Source organism: Xiphophorus hellerii, chromosome 9, assembly GCF_003331165.1.
Source record: "Xiphophorus hellerii strain 12219 chromosome 9, Xiphophorus_hellerii-4.1, whole genome shotgun sequence".
Taxonomy (NCBI): domain Eukaryota; kingdom Metazoa; phylum Chordata; class Actinopteri; order Cyprinodontiformes; family Poeciliidae; genus Xiphophorus; species Xiphophorus hellerii.
This window is the reverse complement of record NC_045680.1, coordinates 1,982,713-2,010,707: the sequence shown is the minus strand read 5'-3', so window position 1 is coordinate 2,010,707 and position 27,995 is coordinate 1,982,713. Positions and strand designations below refer to the sequence as shown.

General features: G+C 37.1%; 2 protein-coding genes across 3 annotated transcripts; one reads left to right on the top strand and one right to left on the bottom strand.

Moving 5' to 3' along the window:
* The first annotated feature begins 52 nt into the window (after positions 1-52).
* Positions 53-9,650, top strand: mcoln3b (mucolipin TRP cation channel 3b). 2 transcript variants are annotated; one of them, XM_032572499.1, is made up of 15 exons: positions 53-244; positions 1,063-1,159; positions 1,999-2,267; positions 2,340-2,507; positions 2,797-2,950; positions 5,026-5,101; positions 5,219-5,315; positions 5,483-5,582; positions 5,674-5,786; positions 6,208-6,357; positions 6,480-6,581; positions 7,207-7,329; positions 7,429-7,635; positions 7,755-7,885; positions 9,269-9,650. In XM_032572499.1, exons 3-15 carry the CDS (start codon positions 2,052-2,054, stop codon positions 9,306-9,308), a joined length of 1,677 nt encoding a protein of 558 aa, XP_032428390.1. In that variant the 5' UTR covers positions 53-244; positions 1,063-1,159; positions 1,999-2,051; the 3' UTR covers positions 9,309-9,650. The 2 variants fall into 2 exon arrangements, with proteins under 2 accessions (XP_032428390.1, XP_032428389.1); XM_032572498.1 differs by lacking the exon at positions 1,063-1,159 and having other exon boundaries at positions 54-244.
* LOC116726027 (G-protein-signaling modulator 2-like) lies at positions 9,554-27,876 on the bottom strand. Its single transcript, XM_032572496.1, has 16 exons — positions 27,661-27,876; positions 27,528-27,569; positions 19,867-20,088; positions 19,601-19,736; positions 19,213-19,352; positions 18,153-18,276; positions 17,609-17,724; positions 14,803-14,958; positions 14,213-14,321; positions 13,882-14,044; positions 13,600-13,691; positions 13,344-13,520; positions 12,262-12,421; positions 11,608-11,793; positions 11,403-11,518; positions 9,554-10,394 (listed from the first exon to the last, which is right to left on the bottom strand). The coding sequence occupies exons 1-16, from the start codon at positions 27,666-27,668 to the stop codon at positions 10,227-10,229; spliced, it is 2,115 nt and encodes a 704-aa protein (XP_032428387.1). The 5' UTR covers positions 27,669-27,876; the 3' UTR covers positions 9,554-10,226.
* Between the last annotated feature and the right edge of the window lie 119 nt (positions 27,877-27,995).

Sequence of the window (27,995 nt, the reverse complement as noted above, 5' to 3'; positions counted from 1 at the left end):
GTGCTGCACAAGCCAATCAAGTTCCAGCTTTACAGTGACGTCAAAGCAATGTTATAAATTTACCTGGGCAAGCTTGAATTTATAGCCTCGGGAGATCAGTCATCTGTAATATGAACGCATTCATGACTCTAACACCAAACCAGATATCCTGTAAGATGCATCGTTTTTATTGACTCGAAGCTTAATCAAAGTTCGTGTAAACTGCGGTGGGTGCTTCAGAAATTGATTGAAGTGGAGAACATTGGTAAGTAAAAGATTTATTGCTTATATTTGGGAATATTACATTTATCCTTTTTTTCTTGGACGCTTATTTCTAAACGAGAAAACAGTGAATTAGCGGTAGAATCTGCCCAGGTCTCTGACTGGAAACTGTAATGAATTATTCATGTTCAGTTCAGACGCACCTGATCTCACGTCTTCTACACTCTGTCATTTGACAAGCAGTCCCTCGTTCATTCCTGATGGGAGAATCAGAAAGAGATACTTAGAACAACGGGTTGATAATACGCCAAGTTTTGTAAATAAAGTCTTCACTCTTCTTGTAAGAAGCTAACTTATTTATTTCCTGGTGAAAGCGCCGTGCGAAAGTTGCTTTAACCTCTTCACATTTTGTTCCACCACAACAGCAAGCTTCAGTGTACTTCATTATGATTTCATACATTTAAGAGGTGAAAGAATAATTGTTCAAATTAGAAAAAGTAGGCATGCATGCATTTTTGTCTATATTTAACTTGATATGCCTAGACACATTCTGTTCCTCCAAATGTTTTCATTCAGTAGTAACATTATTAGTGTTTGTAAATTTTGTGGATTTAAGGCTTGAAATAAATCTAATTTTGATTTGGGTCTGGAAGATAAACCTTTACCCCAGATCCAAGTATTTTTCCATTAACTGTGACCTGCTTACATATCCAGGATAATATTGCCACGATCATGTCTTCCTGTTACAAACGGCGAAAGTGGCTTCTTTTGGATTTATTTGAGCAAGGACATTGTTGATGTCACTCATCCATAAGTAAAACTCTTTACAGTTTATCACACTTCAGCTTTGGATCTCTGCAGCTCATCCAGAGTAACCAAGGAACCTCTAGACTGATTCTCTGAATAATTCTGTTCCTGCCTGGCTGCTCAGTTTAGGTGAACAGTCATAGTTTGACAGGTTTGCAGTTGTTTAATCCTCTTTCTATTTTCCGATGATGGATTGAAAAGTGCTGTTTGTTCACTAACATTCTCCAGCAGACCTTTACACTGAGAACACTAAAAACTAATTACACTATACATTATCTTCAATTTCACACTCAAAATAAACTACTACTGTTGGTCTTTCATTTGAAATTCTAATGGATAAGCTTGATATAATGTGAAAAGATTCAATGAATACAAAAATGTTTTTAAAGCTCTTTATAGACATTTTATAGCCTATAGCAGACAAAAAAAGGTAATAAATATGAGTGAGTAAGTGTGTATGTATGTATGTATGGATGGATGGATACAAGTCTTTATTGCAATTTGGGCTACCCAATGATAGAACAATGAAATTTTGATATTATTGATGCATATGGTAGAAAGGATATTGGTTGTTATTTACCCACATTTTCAGCACTATTTTTATTTTTCCTCATTACCTCTGCTGTCCTTGAGCTTTAGTATCTACCTCACTAAAATCTAACTTACTTGTGGGCATAAAATGCATTAAAACTTCAACTACCTGGACAAATACAGTATGTCTATATGTTGGCATGGACAGTTTCATGAAATTTCACCTGAAACATTCCGATGTACCATAATTCATCCAAGGAGTTGTTTGGGAGTGCAATATTTAACTCATAAAAATGGTGATGACGATTCTGGTTCAGTATATTGTGCAGCTCTGAAACTCACTGCCTGTTTTCTGTTTCACTTTGTTTATTACCTGAGCTGACATTTTGCTTCACATTTTTATTATAGTCTGCTCTGCATATGCTTATTGAGTCCTGCTTATTTGATCACTGTTTTTAGGCGCTGCAGTTTACTGCCTTTCCTGGGGGGAAAAAATCTGAATAAATTCAGTCATGGAAGAGTCCAGTGAGACTTATGATGTCCATGAGACGAACCGTCCCATTTCGTGGGAAGACCACCAGTGTCAGATCATGGAAGAGAGAACTGAATGCCTCCAAAGGAAGATCAAGTACTACTTCATGAATCCGTGTGAGAAATACCACGCGCGGGGACGGAAACCTTGGAAACTTATGCTGCAGATTGTCAAAATTGCTATAATTACCATGCAGGTTTGTAGCTCTCTCAGATGCAATCAGAAAATTGACACTTCATCTTCATGAAATGGTTTTTGGTCATTGCAGCTGGTCTTATTCGGCCTGAGCAATCAGATGGTCGTTACTTTCAAGGAAGAAAATCTGCTGACCTTCAAGCACCTTTTCCTCAAAGATTATGTTGACGGAGGTATGGAAACCTACGCCGTTTACAGACAAGCTGATGTTTATGATCACATCGACTACATTATTACTCAGGTGAGAGAAATTACTTGAATGAAAATTCATGTGACATTACCAGTATTTTTGCTTTTGTGATTTTAATTATTGACAGACTTTTACCACTCTAGAGCCTTATATAACATGAAAGCCTGCAGATTGTATGTCACCACGGGACTGGACTTTGTTCACCTCATTGATCATGATTGTTCTGTTCTGTCAAATAACTTGGTTTATGTAAGATACTGAGTTTCTTCTCCACCGCACTTTGTTATCCTCCCAACCGTTGCCACACTAATATGAATGGTTTACAATTGCCCATTTACAGTACGGACTTCTGCACAACAACACTGTTGGGAATCATGAATATGAGAAAAATGGCTCTTCAGACAACCCGCTGCTTCTCTGTCAGGACTTCTACAGGAATGGCAGCATCTACCCTGGAAGTGAAACCTTTGAAATCGATGCTCACGTGGATACGGGTAAACGTTGTTATTGTTGTAACTCATGATTATAAATTGGCTGCAAGCGATGATGTGCAGTAACTTTGACCTCACACTTCTACTATGTGCTTAAACAGGCAAACCTAAAATTCAGTTTTGGCCTTTTTTAGCAATATATCCCAAAACTAATAAGCTCAAGATTATGAAAATATGCATTAAATCATAAAATTACCTTGAAAATAAATTAATTAAAGTTAACAACAGCTATAAGAAAGGCATTAAGCATTTATTGCAACCCCTCAGTGAAGTAGAATAAGATTGAATAGTTAATTTATTTCTGTCATTCAATTCACAAAGTGAAACTTGTAGCTTCATTGTAAAGAGTGTTTATTTCTGATACATGTGATGAGTATGACTTACAGCTAAGGAAGAAAAATGGTTTCTCAGAAAATTAGATCATTGTATAGCCCACAGAGTCATAGTGAAGATTGCTGACTTTACTGGACAGTTTTATGGACATCCTCAGGAAAAACGGTGAGATACAAAAAGCCATTGCTAAAGAAGTTGACTGTTCAGTGTTCTAAATGCAAAATCATAGCTTTAAAGATAAGTGGAGGAAAAAGCAAGAAGAATAACCACAGCGCTGCGAGAAATGTACAGCGAAGCACTTTCTAGAGATTAGCGCCTCTGGCGGATATCAGTGCACCAAAAGCCACATTGAGGAAGTTTTAGATGCATTCTGACAAGCTTTATGAAAATATTGCTTTCATTTTCAAGCAGAACACTTGACATTTTGTCACACTGTCAAAAATACCAATGGCCTCTTTATTGATCATGTAAAAGGAGCCCAGGTATTGATTGCATATGCTATAGAGTACAAGGACATTAATAAAAGGTCTTAAAGACACTTCATTAAAATATACTAATTAAAAATATATCTTCTCTTAAGATTTTATATTTATACTTAACTTTCTGTGAGATGGAAGTCAAATTTCTTGCTTATGTACACAAACTAGACTAATAAAGTTGATACATATTTCTGATAAAAAAACCCACAAACTTTTCATATTCAAAAACAGAATTTTGGATTTTTTCAACTGAACCTTAATCATCAAAAGTAAGAGAAATAAATGCTCAAAATATGTCACTCTCTGTGTAATGTTAATGTGTTCTATAATATATATATATATATTTTCTTTTTTTGACAGTGGAAATGATTTGACCTTTTAGTGATGCTGCACCTCCTTTCCAAAACAAAACAACCATATTACATTATGGTTTTCCTTCCATGTAAAATATCAAAGCATTTCCCCATGACTCATGTCAAATGGGACGCTGTTGTGCAGAGACATTGTTTCTACTAACAACTAATCCAAACACAAAACGGCCGAGGTTTTGCATAACTTTTTGTGGTTTCTGGAAATGCAGACAGTTTCTGCTTCACAGTCTTGCATTGTCAGGAGCTTTTTGTTTCGCAGGCCAGAAGAAAGTGCACATCCCAAAAGAGGAATAAATACTTTGCTAGTCATTTCAGAGAAGCTCCATTTAATCTCAAAAGCATTTAATAAGTAGCCTTGCCTTTCTGAGAGTGTCAGTTCTGGTTATGCACAGTAAGCAGCCTTATTTGTAATACAAGTTTCTCTCACTGAACTGTGTTAAGTAAGCTGATCCAAAAATCCTAAACATCAGACATCAAACATCTTAGAACATAAAACTGAGGAATTACCCTGAGGATTGTGTAACAGGAGCTTTCTTATTAAACAGCGTAAAGAAGTTCTTAAAAAGAGCTCATGGGAGCATTTTTAAAAAAAAGAATACGTCTAATTTACCTTCAACAATCTGAGTTGTTGCTTTGTAAATCTGGACAACATGAAACTGTTAAACTTATCAACTGGACCCACATGAGATTGAGGAAGCAAACAAGAAAAGAATCCAGTAGCACCTGGTCTGCTTAAGTGTTGAAGCTACACCCAGGTCAAGATAGCTTGGCAGAGAGAAAGAAAAACAAAGCTAACATGTTGAATGCATCCTAGTAGAAATGTTCTACAATGTAGAGGATCGCATTAACAATAACCCTGATGGATAATCACGTGTTTGTTCTGCCTCTGTAACAGAATGCCTTAAAATCTCCCCAGTCGTTCCTGTGTCGCTACGTGACACGCCTCAAAACTTTGAACTGCATTTTAAAAGGTTGGTGATAAATGTTTGTGTCTCTTAAGTAAATAAAACATCCTTTAGCTCCCTTATAATATGTCGTTTTTTTGTTGTTTTTTTTTAAATCAAAGTTCATCCTGTTCTCTCTCCCAGGCTGCTCCTTGTGAAGATCACATTCACTGTAAAGGCCATTAATCTGCAAACTGTGAGATATCGAGAGCTGCCCGACTGCTACGTCTTCACTGTCATTGTATGTTTTTTTTAACAGAAATAGTTGGCATTGGAAATACCAAACAAATTACTTAACTATATCTGTAATAATACCAATAAAGAGTTTAATAACTTCCTGGATTTAATTAAAAATTGTGATTTTAGAAAAAATGATATTCCCTCTCACTGAGAAACATCTGTTGACAGATTACTTTTAACAATCAAGCTCACAGTGGCAGAATGAAAGTCGACCTGGAAATGGATGTGGAAATCAACGAATGCAAAGACTGGAAAGTCATTGGAGCCTGTAGGTTCACCAAGCTGAGCGCACACTAGTCTACGTGGGTATTCTTTAACCTGAGACGCAAAGACTTTTAATTTTCATTTCATTCGTTTAGCTGCAAGAAAGATATACCTGACTGTGATGTTCGACTGCCTCATCGTCATAACCTGCATCACCTCCCTTGTGCTCTGCACACGCTCAGTGATCAAAGGGATTCTGCTGATGTTTGTGAGTAAAATACGTTTTACTCAATAAATGTAAATGTAAGTCGGCGTCTATTTTGTTTTGTGAGAGTTTACTCAATATACCAAAGTAAAACTGTGCTGAGAGATCAGTGCTGGTGGTTTTATTGACTTGGGATTTATGGTTCTGGTTCTGTCAGCATAAACAGGAATGCAACTTCGCGTTCATGTTTGTTTAACTAAAAACTTCCAAAGGAATGAAAGATAATTTTAAGTCATGCATGAGCAGCCTGGTTCTAATGTAACCAGGTGGGAGTGATCTATTATTTCTTAGCTTTACAGACTTCTTTGTGTTTCATGTTGTTTTAGTTTCAATGCATTTAAAAGTAGCCTGCTAATGAATGTTATTGCTGGTTTTCTCATAGAGCTTAGTAAAAAAACAAAACCCTCTTTTTTTGTGTAAACAGGAGTACAGCCGCCATTGCAGAACACACTCTGGTAGAGACGTGCCGTGGTCGGACAAGCTGGAGTTTGTGAACGGCTGGTACATCCTGATCATCGTCAGCGACACGCTGACTATCATAGGCTCCATCCTCAAGATTGAGATCGAGTCTAAGGTAATGAAGACTTCTTTAGAAACTTCATGATTAACAGATTCTGCATTATCATCAGACCAAACAGAACGTTTTTAATACGGAGGTATGCAAGCTTAAGCTTAACTATTGCACTTTTCTCTCAGGTCTTTACAAGCTACGATGTGTGCAGCATCTTCCTCGGCACCGGCACCATGTTCGTTTGGATCGGAGTCATCCGTTACATGGGTTACTTCAAGAAGTATAACGTATGAATCTAAGTCTAATCTGTCCATTGTCTACGTCTAACTTTAAAGAAGTATAATCGATAAACAACAATTACAGTAAAATTGGACCAAAATTCTAGTCACTTCTACACTTCTTAAAATATTATTAAAAATAAAAATATTGTCATGAGAAAGCCTTGATTAATAGCTTATCAAGTGTATGGTTTAATTGTGAGGCTATTTTGCAGCAGCATTGTTAAATATTTACTTCTTATAATTAAAAATAAGGTGAAAAGACTTACATTATGCAGTAAGTCTTTATTTTTCCCGTTTCAACATTCCAGGCAGTGTCTGAAGGAGCTGGTTGCCTACATGTTGTGTCCTAATTACATCATTGACTTTATTAAATCAGGGTTGCCTCAAACATCAAAGTCACACACTGCATAATGAAATAACGGGTGTTGGCATGACCTGTGGCCGTCTAGATTATGTGCATTTGTGTGTGAATTTGTGTGTGGGTGTGTGAGGAGTGGTCTGTTTGTACAGTAAGTGTGTGTTCAATAGATGTGTGCAAGATTTGCTGTAACTCCATTTTGAAAAAGAATAAATTTAGAAAATTCAGTTATTTTAGGTTTAAAATAAATTATTTTTTTTTGCCTACTTTTAGATTCTCATCGTGACGCTCCGAGCAGCTTTTCCAAATGTTATCCGTTTCATCTGTTGTGCTGGAATAATATACATAAGCTACTGTTTTTGTGGCTGGATCGTGATTGGCCCGTATCACGAAAAGGTAACGACACACTGTCGTTTATTTGGATTACTATAAACAGAAATCTAATGCATTTGACCGTCTTTCATTCTGACCTGGAAAACTGTGACCGTTGTTTAGTTCCGGACCTTAAACACCGTGTCAGAGTGTTTGTTCTCATTGATCAACGGAGACGACATGTTCCCCACATTCAAAGAGATGAAGCAGAAGAGCAGCCTGGTGTGGATTTTCAGCAGAGTCTACCTCTATACCTTCGTGTCGCTCTTCATCTACATGATCCTCAGTCTTTTCATCACAATCATCACCGACACATACGACACAGTCAAGGTACAGGCAGCAATAAGCGCACCGTTTGCAGTATTAATAATTAATACCCTGTTAGTATCTTTAAACCATAACATTCTGACACTAAAGTCTGCCCCCTTATTTTGGTTTCCTTTGTTTAGCAGCAGCAGGAGAACGGAGTCCCAATATCAGAGCTGCAGAAATTTCTCTCTGTGTGTAAAGATCTGCCAAATTCTGGAGTTTATAGACTTGAAACGAACAAGAGCTGCATCATTAGCTGCTGCATCAACAGGTAAGATCACATATCTACATCTGTTCATTTAAAATGGATTTTCATATTCAGTTTCAGTCAGAAATATCCAACCCCCACAGATTTTCTAAATATATATATATGTGAAATTCCAGATATTTCTAGACTCAAACCTCTAGTCATCTTATACAATTTTGTACAAGTTAAAAAAGGGCCGATATTGGACTGATGGCAAACTTTAAATATAAAACATGAAAAAACCAGAAACTAAAAGAAAATAACAAAAAATAAAATGAAGAGCTAAAGTACAGAGTGAAGGAGGAAACAGCCAAAGAACAGATGGAAGGAACAAAAATGTAACAAATAGTGGTGGGAAGAAGTGCTTGCTTGAACAAAAAAGGATGGATGGCTGATCCATTTAGAAAAAAGGATAAAGTGTATAAAATCTGAACTTTTTTACATGTACATCCAGAATCTGCAAACCCTTTCAATACTCAAAGTCTGTACTTTTCCAGACTCTCTACAAACATTGTTTTTCTTCAACCACACAACTGTTTTTAAGGTAAAACTGAAACATAATTACGTTTTTGGAAAATCTAGAATGATCCTTTATTTGATTCAGCTCTGATTGATTTGTAAAGGTGAGCTGCAATCATAATCAAGACAACAAAGCTTCCACAACAGATTATTTCCTCACACCAAATGGGCTGTGGGAATAAGAAGATGCATTTTTTTTTAGTCGACATTCCATGATTCTGTGGAGCTGAAAACCTGTTTGACTGAATAAAAACTCAAAATTTTTATCAAACATTAGCCGTTTAGCGAAGAGAGCCATAAAAATCGACAGCATGATCTGATAAAGGCTGCTATAAAATGTTCAGATTCCAGGGAAAATTTGGACAAGACTGAAAAGATTTGGAAAAAATAAATAAATAATCACTATGAAGTGATGAAACCAAATCAGAACTAAATGAAATATGGGGCTGCCGCATATCTAAATCACAGCAAGACAGGCGTTTGACCAGAAGAACAGCAACCCAATGGATGAGCAGAGAGGTGGGTAAGTATTGATACAGGGCTAGTTTTCCACACCACAACAAAGGGCAGATTAACTTCCTGGATTTACACAAATCATGACATGGATGTTTTGCCATCTTCTGTTAGCACAAAAAAAAACCTCCTAAAATATGTTCCAAATGCTATTATTAAGCAAGGCTTCATCATTATCTTTCCTCATCACAACCATGTCTTAAGGAATGGGAGTTGAATGTTTGATTGTAGATTTATATATTCATTGTAAGATTGATATCATTTTTGGCAAATATAAATAAGAGTCAACTTCCAGATAAAAGCACTTCTTTAAATCACTCATCAGAAACAACTGATGTATAAATCATTAAAATCAGTTTTTTTTTTTCATTCCAGATGCAACACTCACCAAGAGAGTCTGACTTCAGAGGCATAGCAGTTTCTGAGTATTTTATACTTTAGGGATTCCTGGAATCAAATTAAATAAACTTATAAAAAACCTGCTACAAGAACAAACTGGAGAAAGATGAACTCAAAATGATACACAAACCTGAAAACATCTTGTAAATAGAAAACATAATGATATTGTAGATATAAAAAATGTAATGCTTGTGCAGTAACTATGTAACTTTGGAGAAATTCCTTTGTTGTACACAAGAACGAATCAGTGATGCTGAAATGTAAATTGAATAAGATTTTATTTCTCCGTTGTGAGGAGAAGGAATCAGTATAAAATCCATTTTCCCCATCATTACACTGGTTAACCTTTAAGTTTGTTACAATACATAAAAGTCTTTCATTTTGTAGTAATATGATAACTCATACAATCTTTGACAGTCAGTGAAACTGAAAATCATAAAGTGATGTGCTGTAAATGGCTCCACTGCCCAGCAGCGTCACAGCATTTTGGCCTCCATTTTCCTCCAGTTTGAGCCACTGGACCGATCCCAGGGCAGCCGTCTCAAATCAAACTGGAAAATGTGCGAGGTGGGCCATGCTCCTTTCAAGTATGCTGTCAAAAACTGAAGGCTCACAAAATATTCTGTCTGTAAATAAAAAATAGATTATATTTTGACTTAGTCTGTGGCGTCTCAATGAATTGTTTTGGTGTAATCCTCCAGAGTGAGCGGGAATCACCAGGAAGTCCAGCTGATTAAAGCCAGTTTGACTCAAAATGAAGGCCACCTAAAAAAAGAAAATACTTCAAAAAAATAAAAAATGTGTTTCCTTTTAGCCATTTCTGAAATCTTGACTCCTTCATGAGATTTTTTTCATCCAAACCGACTTTCAGGAATGTTGTCATGACAACTGAAAAGGCATGAGCTGAGCCACTTCATGGGATCTCTGCCTGTCGTCAGCCCGGTTTGCTCTGAGAGACTCTGGGTGGAGCGGCGACCCGCTGCTCTTCCATCCGGTTGGACTGGGAGCGCAAGATGAGACTGAAGAAGTCCTCGTTTGGGACAGTTGGGCCCTTAGCTTTAGAAGTTGGAGCAGGGCACCGCTGATCGTTCAGCCTGGAGCCCTAGGGAGTCAACATCAGTGGTTTACTAAAAGACAACAGCTGGGTTGAAAAAGAAAAAAAGTGACAGAGCCTAAATCATGTTCTGAATTCTCTAGTTTTTGTAAAACTGGAGATTTTTTCGATGATCACAAAGTAAATAAGTTTCGACTCAACTGATGAACAAAACATTTTGAAAACATCAGGGGTTAAGCTTCTGGCAAATATTTAAAACTTAAAATAAATGATAGGGCGTGCCGTGGTGGTGTAGCGGTTAGCGCGACCCGTATTTGGAGGCCTTGAGTCCTCGACGCGGCTGTCGCGGGTTCGACTCCCGGACCCGACGACATTTGCCGCATGTCTTCCCCCCTCTCCTTCCCTGTTTTCTGTCAGCCTACTGTCACATAAGGGACACTATAACCCACAAAAGACCCCCTGGAGGGGTTAAAAAAAAAAAAAAAAAAGATAAATCGAGAAACCAGTTTTCAAGCACAAACTAAAGGACACAAAAATATATTGTTACCGTTAGATATTGTGTATATTGGAATGCCCACATTAAATTCAAGAATGACATGCAGTGAGTGCTGGTTATTTCTCTGAGTGTAACATATAAAAAAATGAGGTAATGAGAAAAAAACAAACATTTTCATTTCAACCAGCCTCCATTTCAGAGGATAAACAACCTCAGGAAGTGGATCAAACTAGCAAAAGGCATTTAAAAACCCTGACAAGTAATTCCTTTGTCTTTCTTATTTTATTAAAATCAGCATTTATTTCAATTTCATATTACATTTGTGGGATGCTTATGTAAAAAAATTGCTTACTGCATTGCTAGAAATTCATCGAAGTTGAATCTGAACATATATTCTTTCACATTAAAAGTTTTCTGTATAAATTTGCCAATCAGTGACTAGCATCTATGTCATAATTATTAATAGTGTGAATCATTTGGCATGAAAAAAGGAGATATTCCATTTGCAAGAGACAAGTGACATAACACTGAATCTATCCACCCCTCATGTTTCTCTTTACCTGGCACTTCACGAGCATGTCGAAGAAGACTTCATCTCCCTCTGGCCCGTCAGCGTTGTCCTCGAGATGGCTGTACAGGGAGGGTGCGCGAGGAGTATCTGCACTGGAGATTAGGACTGCAGGGACAACAAAAACCGTGATCATAAAGTGAAAAATGTCACCAGAAGGCTTCACTAAAATGCACCGAGCCTCTCATTTCCATCACCTTGAGATGGGGCTTGGTCTTTGCTGGAGGCGGAGGGCATATGAGGCGGGTTGCAGATGCTGAGACGCAAGCCAGGCAACTGGTTGAGGCTGACTCGTTGGTCGTCCAGACGATGGGCCTGGGAGCTGGCCAGCAGCTCCAGGAAATGACCAGGATCCTGTGATGGAGTTTCGTGCTTTGAAATACCTAAAAACATAAAAACTGTGGCAGGTAAGTAAATACTCACTACCTGGATAACACTGAGTGATTGAGGCGGAAAAGCAGGATAACTTAATCTACAACAAATATCTAAATGATTAATATTTCACCCAAAATACAGCATTGAGTTCAGATTAACTTACAGAGTCAGACAATATAAATTGTGCCACTCTCCTCATTGTAGGATGAAAGCAAAAGGTCTTTGGGTGGAGCATCAAACACAGGAATAATCAAGCACAATACTGAACTATTGACACGTTGCATTCATACCATATGTGCTGAAGTTGCAATGCTTTCTCTGAAGTAGGCATTACTAAAACACATCTCTTACATTTAGTGAGAAAAGAGCAACAGGAAAAATTACCCTCAGTTTTCTTTGGTGTGTATGAGATCATTCAGAATATGACTGTTCTCACATATGGTGTGAACACCCCTGAAAACGCAGGACACACTCACATTTCTCCTCAGCTACAGGTAAGGAAGAGGTAGGGGAGGGTTGGGCAGAGGAACGGTTCAAGCCATCCAGTGTACACCTTTGGTCGTCCATTCGGTTTCCCTGGAAACGGGAGAGGAGGTCGAAAAAGGTGTCCTCTCCTATGGTATCGTGGGGCGTTGACTATGAAGTTAGGACAAAAAGAGATTTAGTAACTATTGGGAAAAAATAAATACATTTTGAAGAAAAAAAAAATCAGATTGTCTACTAAGCACTTAATCTGAAAATACATTTCTTTTGACTAGTGTGTGTCAGTGAAATCTGGGTCAATTTATTATTTTATTTAAATTTTAGTATTAAATCAAATCCAGTTTTATTTGTATAGCATATTTCAGCAACAAGGCAGTTCAAAGTTCTTTATATCATAAAAGAACAACAATGAAACATTAAATTTTTCCAAGTGCCGTCATTTACATGTCAAAATGTTGGTTAGTGCTTCATTAATTACGGTACAGAAGCGCATTTCACCAAATCACCACTAAAGAATACATAATAAAAATAAATCAATTAATTAATCCAATTATTGGATTACTAATGTGTATTCACAAAATAATCAAAAGTAATAATAAAAAAACTGTTTTTAAGGCGTACGACTTAATGCCGACAGTTTGCAAGCTTTCATTTTTACCAAATTTTATTTAATTTTTTTTTACAAAAACAGATTCAAAAACTTTTTAGTTTCTGCACATTTTTTTCATTAAAAAATGAGACTTTGTATTGAATTCACTTTGTATTAAGGTAGCACAATCCACATATTCTGCAACTTTAATGTTATTAAAGTACCGGTAATAGTATGTATGGTTTACAAAGCCTCAAAATAAATTGCACTAACACTTTTCTGATGGTCTGTAACAGAAATTTTTGATGCGAGTCAGAAAGGATCTTCCCACACTGTCACATTACTTCCTTTTATTCACCCTAAAAGAAGCAGATGATCTCAGACATGTGAAACTGTCACAGAGTTGGTCACAATTACTGAAAACAAGTGAAGGGTTCTAGAAATAAGCATCATGAGTCATGATGCATTTCTTCATCTGAGAAATACCTTAGACAGAGGCGAGTCTTCCTCGGAGGCCGGGTGCTCACTGAAGTTTTCCAAATGCTCTTTAGATTTGCCGTCCTTATACTTCTTGCTTCTCAGGCGGTGGAAGAAGAAATGCTTGGTAGATGCCATGATTGTGTTGTTTTTTGATGAGCCGGTGAACAGATGCTCATCCCAGTCCTGGATAAACAAATATGACGTTTTAAAAACATATTTATTAATGCAAATTGATTAAGTTAATCATCTGTCTTTTTCATACCTGATGTGGCTCGACTTTTTCAGTTTTAAGAGGACTCTGACTACGCTCCACGTTTTCTGGACTCTCTTTTCTCCTCAAAGATGACTTGCATCCTAAAGCAAGAAAGAAAACATAACCACGTAGTAAATTTGAAATACTTTCACAGTATTTTTACAAGCAGACAGAGAAAAGGTAAAAAGTTTTCAGGAATAACATTCCTGGCAAATTCTCTGCTAGAAAATGCAGCTGAAAGCGTTTGGATGTTTAAAAATGGCATTGTAAAAAGCTACCAGAGAACTTTACCTGGCAGGTTGATGTAACCCTGAATGTTGTCTGCCACACCAGAGCTGTTGGTGTTGCTGTTGCTGAACATGTGATTCAGGCCGGAGTTTGCCTTCAGGTTAACAACGATCCGCAAATCGGATAAGTTCATCCTGGCGGTCATCTCGCTGCTCTTATCTCCAGTCTGCCACGTTACAAATGGAACAAAGAAAACAAGTTCCAACAAACTGCTGCTGATAAAAATATTCAACAGTTATTTCCTGCAGTTTACTTTGCAACCACTAGATGGAGATGATGCTACATAAATACAAGCATACAACTATGAAATGGGAGGTGAAGTATAAAAACACACCTCTTTGGCAATTTCCAGATGTTTTTCAGCGAAGAACATAGCGCGCTCATGATTCCCCAGGGCGGTGTGGGCATTTCCTAAGCTCCAGTACGCTCTTCCTTCTCCCACTCTGCAGGGACACAGAGGAAAACCGGCTTAGCAACTATAACTGACAGTGTGCAAAAACAAGTACTCCTAATCATAAAAAACAATCTAAAATATACTGTATGTACATGTTTTGCAGAGCAAACTAAATTCACAGTTTTTGCCTGAATGAAGTCACATTGAAGGGATCTTTTTCCAGAACATTTAAAGGCACATTTCTATCCTCCATACATCTTTATTCTAACATTACAAATTAAGGACTGGTTTCCTACAGAAACTTGTACTTTAATAAATCTTTAAAATACATAGTGTACGTTTGTGTACATTGTGATATATGCACCCCATTAAAGTCTTTAAAAGTCCATTTCACATCACCCTGTCTCCACTTTTGTCTTACAGGTGTTCATTGCAACACCACAAAAAATGCTCCCAGTTTAAGAACCACCTTGATCATTATTAAAGAAAGTCAAAGGAAAGTGAGCAGTAAGCAAGTGCTGATGTCGTACCGGTCATTAAGGTCCTGAGCGATGACCAGATGTTTGAGGTGAAAGTCTATGGCTCTCTCATAGTCTTGCAGCAGTGTGTAGGTGTTGCCCAGGCTGTAGCATGCCTGAGCCTCCACTGCTTTGTCCTTAAACAGTCGGGCCAGCTGCAGAGTCTTCCTGAGGGCCAGAGAGACAGGGAGGAACAAGGTCAAAGAAGGGACTAGAGTGGGAGCAGGAGAGGGATCGGTAACAGCTTTTTCATTCTCTCTCTGTTCACTTTTTCCAAGCACTTCTCTATCAGGAGAAAAAAAATAAATCAGTCATGATAAAGAAATTGTGAACTCAAATGCATAATTTATTTCTCCCTAAAAGTGTGTGATAATCTCATCCTCCAGTGCAAATCCAACTCAGTCTTTAGTGAATAACTTTCATTTATTCGTTATACATTTTTGGATTTCATTCAACAAAAAAAGGATAGTTCAATTTTTTTGTTTAAACAAAGTGTATAGTTATTTTTTGCAGTAATTCAGTTTTTTAAGAGGAATAAATTCTTTACAGTAAGTAGTTTGATTTGAAAGTCTAAAATTCTGTTTCTCAGAACATTACAAGCAGTGTTTTTTTCTTTAAATACATTTTTATCTCATCAGCAGTAAATTAAACATGCAACACTTAAAAACGAAGTAGTCTAATTTATGAAAAAAAATGACTAATTATTGTAAGTTTGAAAAACAGTCTGAAAGTGTGTAGTTTTCTTACTTTTTGGGGTCAAATGCTGTTTTATTTTATTGGTCTAGAATGTTTTTCAGTCAATCCCAGCAATAAAAATGAGAACTCTCTCTGAAAACGTTAAGTATTTAGCCACGTTTAACGAATGGGTGTGCCCATGAGTACTTTTGAGTAAAACACTGCTGCATGTTTGTTGTCCTACTTGTCATGAAATTGAAATAAATAAAAAAGCATGGACAATGAAAGACAAACATATTTGTGTTGTAACAAATACTTAAGATCATTTGTCAGTAAAACCCTTGTCCTTAAAGAAACATATTTATATTAAAGGAAGTGTATCTGGATCAGCTCCATTTGCTGGGGGATCAAATTTGTACCATTCCTGAACTACGATTAGGGGTCAGACAAATGTACTACTAACTTGATTTTTATCCAGAGGTTTAAACAATTATTAAATTGTCTACAAAAAGATTTTAAGCTTTAAAAGCTCATTGCTGGAGAAGCGGCTGTTCATACAGTAGAGTTTTGTGGCTAAGCGTATAAATAGAAAGTTGAGTCAAAGAAAAAAATGTGGTAGAAAAATGTGCACAAGCAGCAGGTACAATAACAGCCTTGAAAAAATTGTCAAAAGATTTACATTAAAGAGATTTGCAGAAATGTAAAAAATTAGGATTGAAGGTGGAGATAATTTCTCAAGAGCCTCCACACACATAAGCTAAAACAGTCACAGGACTCATCTTAAGCCACTGCTAACTCAAAGATATCGTAGCCATGCTAAGTAGAAAAGGCACTAGAGTATTGCTCAATGGTCCATCCTTCTTTCCGGAATAAAGTTAATTTAACATTTTATTGTGAAAATAAAATAAAAGCAATATTAGGTTACAGATGTCTGCTTTTAGACTGGCATTAAAGGACCGCATTGGTTGTTTTGACGTCCGTCATGGCGGAGTGCTGGAGCATGACGTCACGTGCAAAGGGTCAGTAGTTTGATTTGCAGAACTGATCTGATCGTTTCCATAGCAACATAGCAGAAGCAAGACCTCCTGCCCCTCGTCCTGCCACTGCCGCTCATCCTGCCCTTCCTGCTCACAACCAAGAAGAGGAAGAATGTCCAGGGGATTATTATGATGCATTATTCCTGGTTCTCTTTGCTCTGTGTTGTTGCTTCCCTTAGCTTACTTTTCAGTTTGGTTAAATTTTCAGTTGTCTTGTTTTCTATTGTCTTGTTTTCTTATGGCTTATTAAAGCTAAGCATTGACAAAATTTTAATTTCCCGTTAGCAGGTTCTCTCCGTGCGCTCTGGCTTCCTCCCACAGTCCAAAAAGATTTCGTGCGTATTAAGTAATGGATGGATGATGGAAGTTCCAGAGTTAGTAGGAAGTGTGGAGAGTCATAAAATTCAAGATGCTACAGGTCCGTTGTGCCGTTTCCTCCTCTTGCCTCTGCTGACAGCTTTATGGAAAAGGTAATTTCCTTTCTCAGAAGGACTTGGCAGAAATATCTCTACCCGGTTTTAATGACGCCGTGCTTGATTAGACAGAAACTCTTTGACCTGAACCCCACAGAAAATCTAACGAGTGTTGTGAAGAAGAAGATGAGTGACACTAGAAACAACGAAGCTGTAGCTATTAAAGCAGCCTGGGCTTCCTGATCCGTGTCACGTCGCACTGATGCCTGAAGCATAAGCAAAAGAAGCTCTGGTCAAATATCGAGTACATATACCGTTCAGTATATTGTTAGACTTTTCAGAAAGCCAAAATGTAAACGGAAAAAAAAAAAAAAAAAAAAAAAAAAGAGTACAAATCTTTTTTCTGTTTTTATTTTAAATCATCTTCTTGGGCAATATTTACATTTTCTGAGAATTTTAATTTGGGTTTTCATTAGTGTAGTCATTTAAATTAATATGAAAGCCACCGGTAAATGGATAGAATTGTTGAAATATATCATTATTTATTAAAGCAATCCAAATCCCTTTCTGAATTAAAAAAACAAAAAAAACAAAACATTTTTGTGATATTCTGCCTGTACAGCAACACACAAACCCCCAAGTTCATCTGCCTGCTATGAGGTGAAAATAACCCTAAACCCAATTTTTACTCACTTGTAATGATTAGCAGCCATTTCAAACTGGCCCAGGAATATGTATGCGTTCCCGAGGTTGCAGTGAGCCCTCCGCTCTGCAGATTTATCACCAAACTCTTTGGCAATAAGAAGCCGCTGGAGAACAAAACAAACATTAGGGTGCAAATTACTGTTCCGAAGTCAGGTTTTAACTAGCTCCTTATACATATTAGGATGCTTTCTTTGTGAATAAAATATAACCAAATTTAGGAAAGTATGGAGCTAAATTGAGGCTGTAAAGTTTTTCCAAAAATAAAAATAAAATCTTCAATCATTTTTTAGTTTCACATCTTTTTTTCCTGTTTCAAAATATTTCTTTCAGTTTCAGATCGTTTTCAGTTTGAGTTTTTTTTTTTATTTATTTCAAAACCTTGTTTTCCCCGGGGGTTTTTCCCCAGTTTCCAACTATTTAGTTTCAAAATAATTTTTCATCTTCATTTTATTAGTTACATTTATTTTCTTTTGAACCAACGTTATGACCCACAGGAGTGCAATATTAATCTGAACAATGAGCTAAAGCCTACCTTTTCATGAGCAGTGACAGCTCTTTCGAAGTCACCCAGGAGATAGTAGGTGTTCCCCAGATTCCCATAGGTACGACCCTGAGCTGCACGATCACCCAACTCATTCACCAGCGACAAATTGGCTCTGTATTTTAAAAAAACCACCAACAAAATTTTAATATACACAAAAAAGGTTGTTTCACAGCACATCTGTAATGCACATCGGCACATTTTACTTTTTCATGTGGAATTTAAAGTTTGTTGTGTCTTTAATACCAGCAATAGGGGAAAGCACAAAACAAGATCAGTGTCTGAAGAAATAAACATACCAGATAAGATTTTAAAGCTGCAAGAACAACACTCCCTCAACTCTTCCTTAACCAAACACACTGGGGAAAATTTAAACATATTTTTTTTTGCACATGAAGATAAATCCTAAATCAACAACACAACTTTCAATTTTCGCTTAGTCCAATTATCCATTTGTTTTGGATAATTGGACGAATTATCCAAAATTAGTGGATAATTAATCCAGAAAAAAGTGGAAAGGAAGGTTTTTGTTGTTATATGATTAGAACAGACAAATTCCTAGTAGGAAGATTAATAAACTATTTTATCTGGAAACATGCTGCTTTTAACTGGAACCACACAATGGCAATAAGTAACAACGAAGCATGTTTTTCCCTCCTCATGCAATTAAACATGGATGCTGTGGTTCTCAGCTGTATGGACTCAATAGATAACGTAGTTTTTATCGGCTAAGTGTTTTATGCAAGGTGGTATAGAAGTCTATTTTAACTGAATAGCCGCAGTACATAAAACAGCACAGTGACTGAGCAACACTGTCTGAACAAAATGCAACTAGGTGATGGAAGAATTTCACAACCTTAATCAAGTGATTTTTGTCATTTATAACCTTATTTAAAAAAATACAACAAAGAAGCGCCTCAGTTATTGTATAAAATTTAAAGCTAAAGGCTAACACTCGAACAATTTAAACAAAACAAATACCAAACAGTAGAGTTTATGACAACCACCTCATCATAGCCTTGTGTAACAATACACATGAATAGCAACTCACTCATAGAACTGTGCAGCTTTCCTAAAGGCGATTCTCGCCTCCTCTGGAAACTCTCCTGGCTCCGTCCCACTCCAGCAGATGCTCTTGCCCTTGGCGTGGTAAATGTTTCCGAAATTATACAGAGCTCGAGCTTGCCCAACCTACACCACCAACAGCAGATTTTAACAGTCAGAAACCACACAGACTATAGCTGTAATTATATACTTTAAATACACAGACATCAGATTTTCTTGTTTGTATCCAGACTCTGTGAAAGTTGGTCCAGAGATTTCTGCACTGGCAGATCAATGAAAAACAATGCTTTATCATAACTTTTTTTTCTTTCTTTCTTTCTACTTTATGCCTATAAACACTTGTTACTTTTTAAAACTTCAAAAATATAACACACCTTATCAAACACAGCTCTTGTGATATCCAAATGCCTTTGGCAACAAACCACAGCTTCATTATATCGTCGTAAAACCTTTAAAGTGTTTCCAAGATTTCCGCTGGCTTTAGCTTCTCCAAGTTCATCTCCAATGGTTCTGGGATAACAAACAAAAAGGAAAAAAAGGAAATTAGTTAGGGAATATCACAGACAATGCAATCAAAACTGGATGCTTAAAAATACCAAACATTGTACTTAAAAAAATGTCAAATCATCAAAGGTTTTACCTGGTTAGAGTGAGGTCATGTCGATGATACTCCAGGGCCTTATTATATTCTTGGAGGTGAAAGTAAGCATTCCCCAGTTGGCTATATATGGCGCTGAGAATTTGTAAATCCTCTGTTCCAATTTGTATGGCAGATTCAAAAAAGGAGACACCTGCACGATAGTTACCCGCCTTACAGAGTCGCTCGCCTTCGAGAGCCAGGTCCAGGCAAGAGGACTCCATCCTGCAAAAACAAAAAACACAACAAATAAAAATAATAATCTGAAAACTGATCAAGAACAGTCCAGATTTAGCAACGTAATGTATATCAGACTAAATCATTCTCTTAATTTGCAGAGACCTTATGACAAAATCATGTTATGTCAATGACTGAAACAACAGAAATATTTTATGGCATTTTGAATGATTCCTCCCAGAGGAAAACACAAGCTGTAAATCCAAAATAAGATAAAGCATTTCCTGTCTGTCATGACCGCAAAGCTGTAAAAATGCCTCAGTTACCCCGGAATGAAAATGTGTACCTTACATTTTAACCATAAACACAAAGTAAATTCAGATGTGTCTGGGAAGCAGAGTGCTATTTTTGAACCTGCTTTGGCTCTTTTTGTAGGCGTCAACCTGATATTGCACAACTGGAGGACCCAGGACCTGGAACTATACAACCCAGGACCTGGAACTATACAACCCAGGACCTGGAACTATACAACCCAGTACCTGGAACTATACAACCCAGTACCTGGAACTATACAACCCAATGGCGTTTTAGATTTTTTAAAAAAAGGAATTTTAAAAATGAAAAATTGAAAAAATAGAGTTCTTCTTGAAAAATAACCCCATGATCCGGACAATAATGTAGCTTTAATCAGTATTTTCACATTTTTTAATAAAAAAGGTTTATTTAGATTAAACCTGGCAATAAAGTAAAAGTATTTTTAGTTTGCAATTGATTCCTCGCTTATATAGAGCTATGAATAAGATGAATAGCTTCACTGAGTCAAATCCACTCACATCTAGTTAAAAGCAAACATCTACCCTCAATGAATTGTGTTGAGTGTACTCTGGTTATTACTTTCTCTTTTTTTTTTTAAATACAGGGCAACATAGCCAGCATGACAATGATCTGAAACTCACAGCCACAGCTACTATGAAGTTGCTTCCTAGTTTGCGGAGTGGCTTAGCCCAACAGGAAATCTTTACAGGGAACTGAAACTCCGTGTTCCCCAGCAGCAGCTCCAAACCTTTCTTTGTAAAAAGGAAAACTTGAACTGGTGGTGTATTAAATACTTATCTTTCCTACTGTAAATCAGCCTGGGGCGTGAATAATTTTTGGTTTACATAAGATAAATAGTGCAGTTGGATGCAGGATATTTTTCTAGTGATCATATGATACAGCCACTGTTTGTTAACCTTAACCCTAAGTGGCCCGAAGGACTGATGTCATATGAAAGTTTCCTGACCCTCCTCACACTACCTTCGGAAAGGAGCAAAAATCAAGTCGTCCAAATAAAAGTATAAAAGCAGATAATGACTTTATGATGACAGAAAATACATAAACCTGCACAATCCTGAAAGAAACCCTGCCTGCTCTGTTTGTGTGTGAATTCAGCCGAAGTATCAGTTGTTCTCTTGTTGAGTTTCGACTTGCCCAGCTGACATACGGAGCTATGATTCGGATTAATTGGCTTAATCATCGCAGGTCTTCGAACAGCAGAGGAAACACAAGCACCAATCCAGAGTAAGCTATAATTAATTTTAAAAAGTAACAGATTAAAAAACAAAGTATCTGACTTGGGTCTTCAGAATAAAAGGGGCTTTGCTACTTTAAGTAGCATAACTGTCTCCCTGCCTTTACTTTCTCCACTTTGGATATAAACTGATTCCACAGAAGCCTCCATGAAATCCAATCTGCTGTAGAAGATTAGAAGTATACTTAGTTAATCTGAAACTTTGCATTCACTCTCAACTACTAACCTACAAACCATTCTAATCACATCTGGCATTGTTGCAACCCTCTGACAAGCTTCACACAGACATGTAAACATCGCCAGGATGCTTTAACCGGTTTGTCTTACTCTGACCAACAGGAAGATCCTATTTCACCAAGATGACACCCACAGAAGCCAACACAAACTACTTGGAAGACATAAACATGCTATCAATGACACTGTGGTGCAAAACTGAAAAGATGAGTAAGTTCCAAAGATTACTTCATAACAACATCATCAAGCAGATCCAGTCATGAATGCCTGCAGAGGATTCAATCCTCTGCAGAGCAAAAGCAGATGAGTCAGAATCAGGAAGAGATAAAGAGCACAATTTGAATTATAATAATAGTAGTGTGTAGAGAACTAACCATTTGAATTTTTGCAATTTAAAATGCATGTTGGATTAACAGATATTTCACTGCAGAGAATGACATTTGACTTTATAAGATTATGTTTAACATCGATTACATTTCCTTCTGCTATAAATCTGGAAGCTTAAAAAAATTAAAAAGTACATTTAAGATCAATTCTTCTTAGAAATCAAGTTAGACAGTTGCATTTGACTATTCATTCATGAGCAACACACAGATCCACATACCCATTTCCTCTTCTCATGCTGATACACTCCAGGCAGGTTGACACGACAGACATTTCAAGCTTCTTGACAAACTTGTGGAGCAAATGTTGCCCTTTCTTCATAACAACCTTCCCTTTTTCCTTTTTGCACATACACATAACGCATACAGACAAAGTATAGCACCGCGGGGTGCTAATTTTACTAAGCGAATAACAAAAAAAATAAAATCCTCCTTGGATCTGCTGCTCTCTCTATGTGCACACTGCCAAGTGGTTGTCACAGCAAAACAAAGGACTTAATCCGCTCAGGCTTCGCATCGACCTTAACAGCCCAGTGCCAGAGTCGTAGACCTCTGGCTTGGGTGAACATAGATTAACCTTATGTCGTTACCGGGCTGAAATGATTTAAAGTGAGAGCAACAGGCTCTGCTGCCATGCTTGGTTTAGTGCAAATTTCTGAAGCAATTAGCCTTAAAAAAAAAAAAAAAAGAAAAAAATTGCAAGTTTCTGAAGCAACTAGCCTTAAAAAAAAAAAAAAAAAAAACAGGAATCTATAGGTCTCATAGTGACCTATAGGTCCTGATAGTATGTGTCACTTCCAATTAGTCCAGATTTGATTGGTAATTTTTGCCATGTAGACTGGCTCTAGAGAAACCAAAAGCTGTTAGCTTGATGAAATCTGAAGCAGATTTAGCTGAAATAAATGATATTTCACTGTTAACCTTTTTTCCAGCATCATAATTTACATTTGCCTCCATGGATTAGCAGCAACTTCTTAGGCCAGTATAAGGGACACAAAAGTAAAACAACTATATGCAAGTTAAGATAAACTCCCATCTTACACAACCAGCAACTCAACTGCTGACAATCCAATGAAATCCACTTGTCTGAACTAATTAAGAAGTCTGGACTGATGCGCCCTCTGGGGCGAGCAACAATATGTTGCCTCACCAGTAGTTCTCCCATAAGATCTGGCCCAAGCCATGTGACGCTAAAGCACCGCGCCAGTTGATCTTAAGCCAGGTAAATCATTCTATGACCAGGACAGAATTCCAAATAACACAAAATTGGATAAAATGGAATTAATTTAGACTGATAAAATTAAACTTGGAGAGCAAAGTGGTACTTTTAGTACAACTGTTCAAATGCTGATTGTATTTCCAGTCTGTGAGAAAGCATGAAAAATGTATGTCCATTATGCTTTATGCAAACTGCACAGAAACTCCAGAGTTGTAAGTAGATCAGCAAACACCTGGTTATGACATTGCATCACTGGAGGAACATTCAGTTACTTACAACCAGACACACAGAAAGGAATTCATTCAGAAGATAAAGGAGGTGATGGTTCACGAACTTGACGGGACTTGTAGCCATTGGTTTAAATGACTACACAATGATGCAATGTATCTTTCTGTGCACAGAGACTACCTTCACATATCTACATAAACTACAGTGTTAGCTACGTGATGATTCTCCTCTTTCTATTAGTAATATCCCATAGTCTGTGGAATGTAGGTCAGTTGAGTTGGTAGGCTGATCAAGCGTTCTGACTCAGCCAGCCAATTCCAGTCAAACCAGATATTGGTAGTTTTGTTAATGTGGAAATGTGCCAAGTCCTGCTGAAAGTGAAATCAAGGTCTTCATAGAAGCATGAGATGCTTGAAATTTTCAAGACCAAAACACAATGGACAGTTATTTTTCTTGCTTATGCACCTTTTTGTACCCCTTTTCCCTTCCACTAAATTTTCCACATAGATGCTTGCAGCACTCTAAACCTGCTTCTTTAGAAATTATCTTCTGTGATTATCGCTCCTTGTGAAATAAGTAACTGTCTGCTGGACTTCACTTAAATCAGCAGTCTACCCCATGACTCTGTGCCAACATTATGTCGAAACCATAACGTTTCCGTTTCTATTGCAACATTCAAGAAATTATATAATGTTATAGATTTTTGTTAGACTAAATAATCAAAATTAACACAAATAAACACTTGAAATGCATATTTCTATGTAATGAATCAATATCCATTACATTACTAAGATTAATTTCGTTTTGGTTAGATACAAATTATTAAGTAGTACCTGTCTTTGAATACTTTACAATTTAAAAGTAAAATTCCCTGCTGCTAAGCGATCACATAACTTTGAATATCAGTCACAAAGAGATTTTAGAGTAAACGGTAACATATACTGCAATCAAGTGCTGCATCTCATGAAATATTTACAAAGAAGCCAGTAAAGACCTCCTGTAGTCTACTCAAAATCATTAATCAGGCAGCCAATAAGGACTCATCTTACACACACAGATAAGCTTAATTGAAAAACAAACTTCAAATATTGAGGAACCCAGAACTTCAAAGATGTGAATAGAACAAAGTTCATTAGAATCTATATATTATAGGAACATATTATGATATCCCCAACACTCTGCACTAATATAAGATTAAACATCTTCATGTTATATTTTACCTCAATTAATCTGTAAATTATACTTTATAGTGTTTATTTGTGTTCCTCCACTTTGGATATAAGTGGAGAAACACACTTATATCCAAAAAAATAAATGTAACAAATTCTGCACATATTTAATTTCTTTTAACATACATTAAATTATTTCAAGTTACATTTTCCTTTACTCAACCTTAGCTACATCATCTTACAGATAATGCAGGTCTATTTATGAAGATTTTCAATGTGAAGAAAATTACATGTTTTCCCAAGATCAGAAAGCACAGAGGGTCTTTACATTATTTAGACAAAAAAACATAAATCCTACCTCTGACGGAGATGATGTAAGAATTCCCTATCCTTTACATGTTGCAGAGAAATGAAGCAATACATGACCAGCCAGCAGTCCTGATGGGAACCAAAGTAAATACAGGAATTCCACTTTAGGAATTCCTGTCAACCACTAACACTGAAGGAATACAAGCCTTTTTTAAGAAACCTGAATCAGCACACACCCCACCCGTGACATCCACCAGGAAACACTGACCACTGCTATCTGTGGATTCTACTGTCACTAATCTTGAAACCAGAGCTTGTGAGAAAGAGGAAAAACACACATACACACACACCCCCGCACATCCACACACACGCGCTGCCTGACACTTTAGTCAAATGTCTGTGGTTGAAAAGCTCACATTATTGAGAATAATTAACCCGAAATCAATCCAAAAGCTCAAGGTAAATACTGAAAATGCACTTAAATCAGTACATGTACTTGGTAACAAATTAATCAGGATATTTTTTTTGTTTGTTTTGCTAGATTCAAGTTTTGCTTCTGTTCGCTGCGATTTAAAATAATGCTCACCTGCAAGACTAAGGACTGATGTTACAAGAAAATCATGCAACCTGCTACTCCTCTCGATACCGTTGAGATGTCAGAGGAAGGATATTTGCAATGCCTGCAAAATTCCACAGACCATATCAAAACAGTGCACATACCACTGCACTGAGATATGGTCTTTGCATTGCTACGCCTCCCTGTTCAATGACTCTGCTTATCCTCTGACCTCACTTACCAGCTGAAGTCTTTTCACTCAAAGAGCTGACTGCATGCTTTTCCTTTTTTGTTAGCATCACTCTGTGGGGGTTTAAACTACAGAGAAGAGCAGTTTCTGCTGGAGTCATTCAAATGCCTAATGATGAAGTCAAGTTTAAGCAATCAATAGTTTATGCAAAAATGTCCCTAAAACTTTTTCACATTTATGTCATGCTACAACCACAACCGACAATATATTTTATGCAACGTTATTTTGGGGTAATCAACAATCACCCTCTGCACACACATAAGATATCCATGGTGAAACATGGTGGCAGCATCACGAGGCAGGGATGCTTTTCTGCAGCTTGGTCAGGGATATATGTCAAACCTGATGTAGATGGAGCTAAGTAGATGGAAAACACAAAACAAAAAGGCTGCAAAATATTTGAAGCACAAGATTAAGCTCAACTGGATTCGATGGAGAACATCTGCGAATACGAATTATATTGAAGTCTGGATTAAAACTAGGCCATTCTAAACCTTGAATATTCTTTGATTTAAACAGTTCATTGGTTGTTCTGGCTGTATGTTGTCATCATCTGGCTTAAAAATTAACTCCTGCCTCATGTTGCAAAAAATATCATGCTCTAGAGGCAGAACATTGGCAGAAACACAGCCTAAAACACTTGCACGTGCAACTGCAGTGGAAAACTTGACAAATTTGTCTATAAAAATAAATACCGAATTGAAAACCATTGTTTTCCTTCCACTTGACAAATATGGGCTGCTTTGTGTTGGCCTAGCCCAATGAAATACACTGAAATTAATGGAAATACCAAACAATTGACAGTTTCATAAAATAGCATCTTTGTACTTCTTCGAAAACCGTCAAGTTGCCCTTATTGGAACTCTATTTTAAGACCCCTTTAATTATCTAACAACTAAAACGAGCAAAATGTAAAGACCTGTCCAAGTGAAATCCTCTCTTAGGCATCCAAACTTCATTCACTTACATAGTTTTGATACTTAATAAAAGGCCTAATGTGGCATTCTCCACACCATAACTATTTCAGTGTGAATACGCCCAACAAGGCCCTCTTCAATTAAATGGTGCCGTTTAGGGTGCTAACCATTTTTACTTTTAGAAAAAAAACTGATGAGAAACCATTATTAGAGACTTTAAAACCAGTCCTACTTTGGAGAGGATGGGAATAAAAGAGAAGGAAATCCGAGTGGACATTTTTGAGTCGAAACTGTAACGGCAAACATCTCTGTATTTAAATAAAAATAACTTAACCTTAATTGCGATGTTTAAGAGGAGGTTTTTGAAATGTTTGCTTAACTAGAATGAGGAAAAACTTGTAAAGCTGTTTTCCCCTGTTCAGAATTATGAATCACCGACTTCGTGGTGGTGACTGTTTGGGAAATAATGTCCTAGAAAGCTCGGAATTAGTCGGAGATTTTTTTTTCTTTTCTTTTACATACATGCCGCGACATGTAGCTGCTCCCTGAGACGTGAAGAGAAATGTCTTAAGAACACCCAAACTTTTCACAGGAAACAAAATAAACAAACAACGATAACCGAGGCTCAAGACACTGAAAAAGTTTCACCTACTTAAAAGGGAGATCCGCGAAGATCTCACAGGAATGTCTCCAGCTTCAAAAAAGCAGATGACTCGAGTCAGAAACGTTATGAATAAGTTATTTCTGATTTTCTAAAGGTTGTTTACAGTGGTCCAACTACTCACTCGTCCATCTGGGAGGAAGACTGCGACAGGGTCTCGGGAAGCAGAAGTGGAAGCCCCTCCTCGCCGTTACAATCTGACTTTAATTAGGATACGATGGCTGCTGCCTTCAAGAGCTGTGGGAAGTTCTGTAATTGTTCATCCAGCGACCACACGTTTATGTTTTAAAAGTGACGTTGACGGGGAGGAGTGAGATGAGTACATTTCCACTAAGACGTCCTTCATTGCAACGACGCAGAAGTGATTAGCTGGAAACCGCACGCTCAGTTAGTAGATACATTTTAACGCTCACTTCCGCCATCTGCTGTTCAAAGTTACTGCTGCTTACATTATTTCTG

Excerpts from the sequence above, each read along its gene's own strand:
- LOC116726027 (XM_032572496.1), bottom strand. Across the intron at positions 14,322-14,802 it reads GCTCAGGACCTTAATGACCG|AGTGGGAGAAGGAAGAGCGT; the intron begins GTACGACATCAG and ends GTGTCCCTGCAG. Across the intron at positions 14,045-14,212 it reads ATCTGGAAATTGCCAAAGAG|ACTGGAGATAAGAGCAGCGA; the intron begins GTGTGTTTTTAT and ends GTAACGTGGCAG.
- mcoln3b (XM_032572499.1), top strand. The coding sequence starts at position 2,052 with ATGGAAGAGTCCAGTGAGACTTATGATGTCCATGAGACGAACCGTCCC. Across the intron at positions 5,102-5,218 it reads TTTGAACTGCATTTTAAAAG|GCTGCTCCTTGTGAAGATCA; the intron begins GTTGGTGATAAA and ends TCTCTCTCCCAG. Across the intron at positions 5,787-6,207 it reads AAGGGATTCTGCTGATGTTT|GAGTACAGCCGCCATTGCAG; the intron begins GTGAGTAAAATA and ends TTGTGTAAACAG.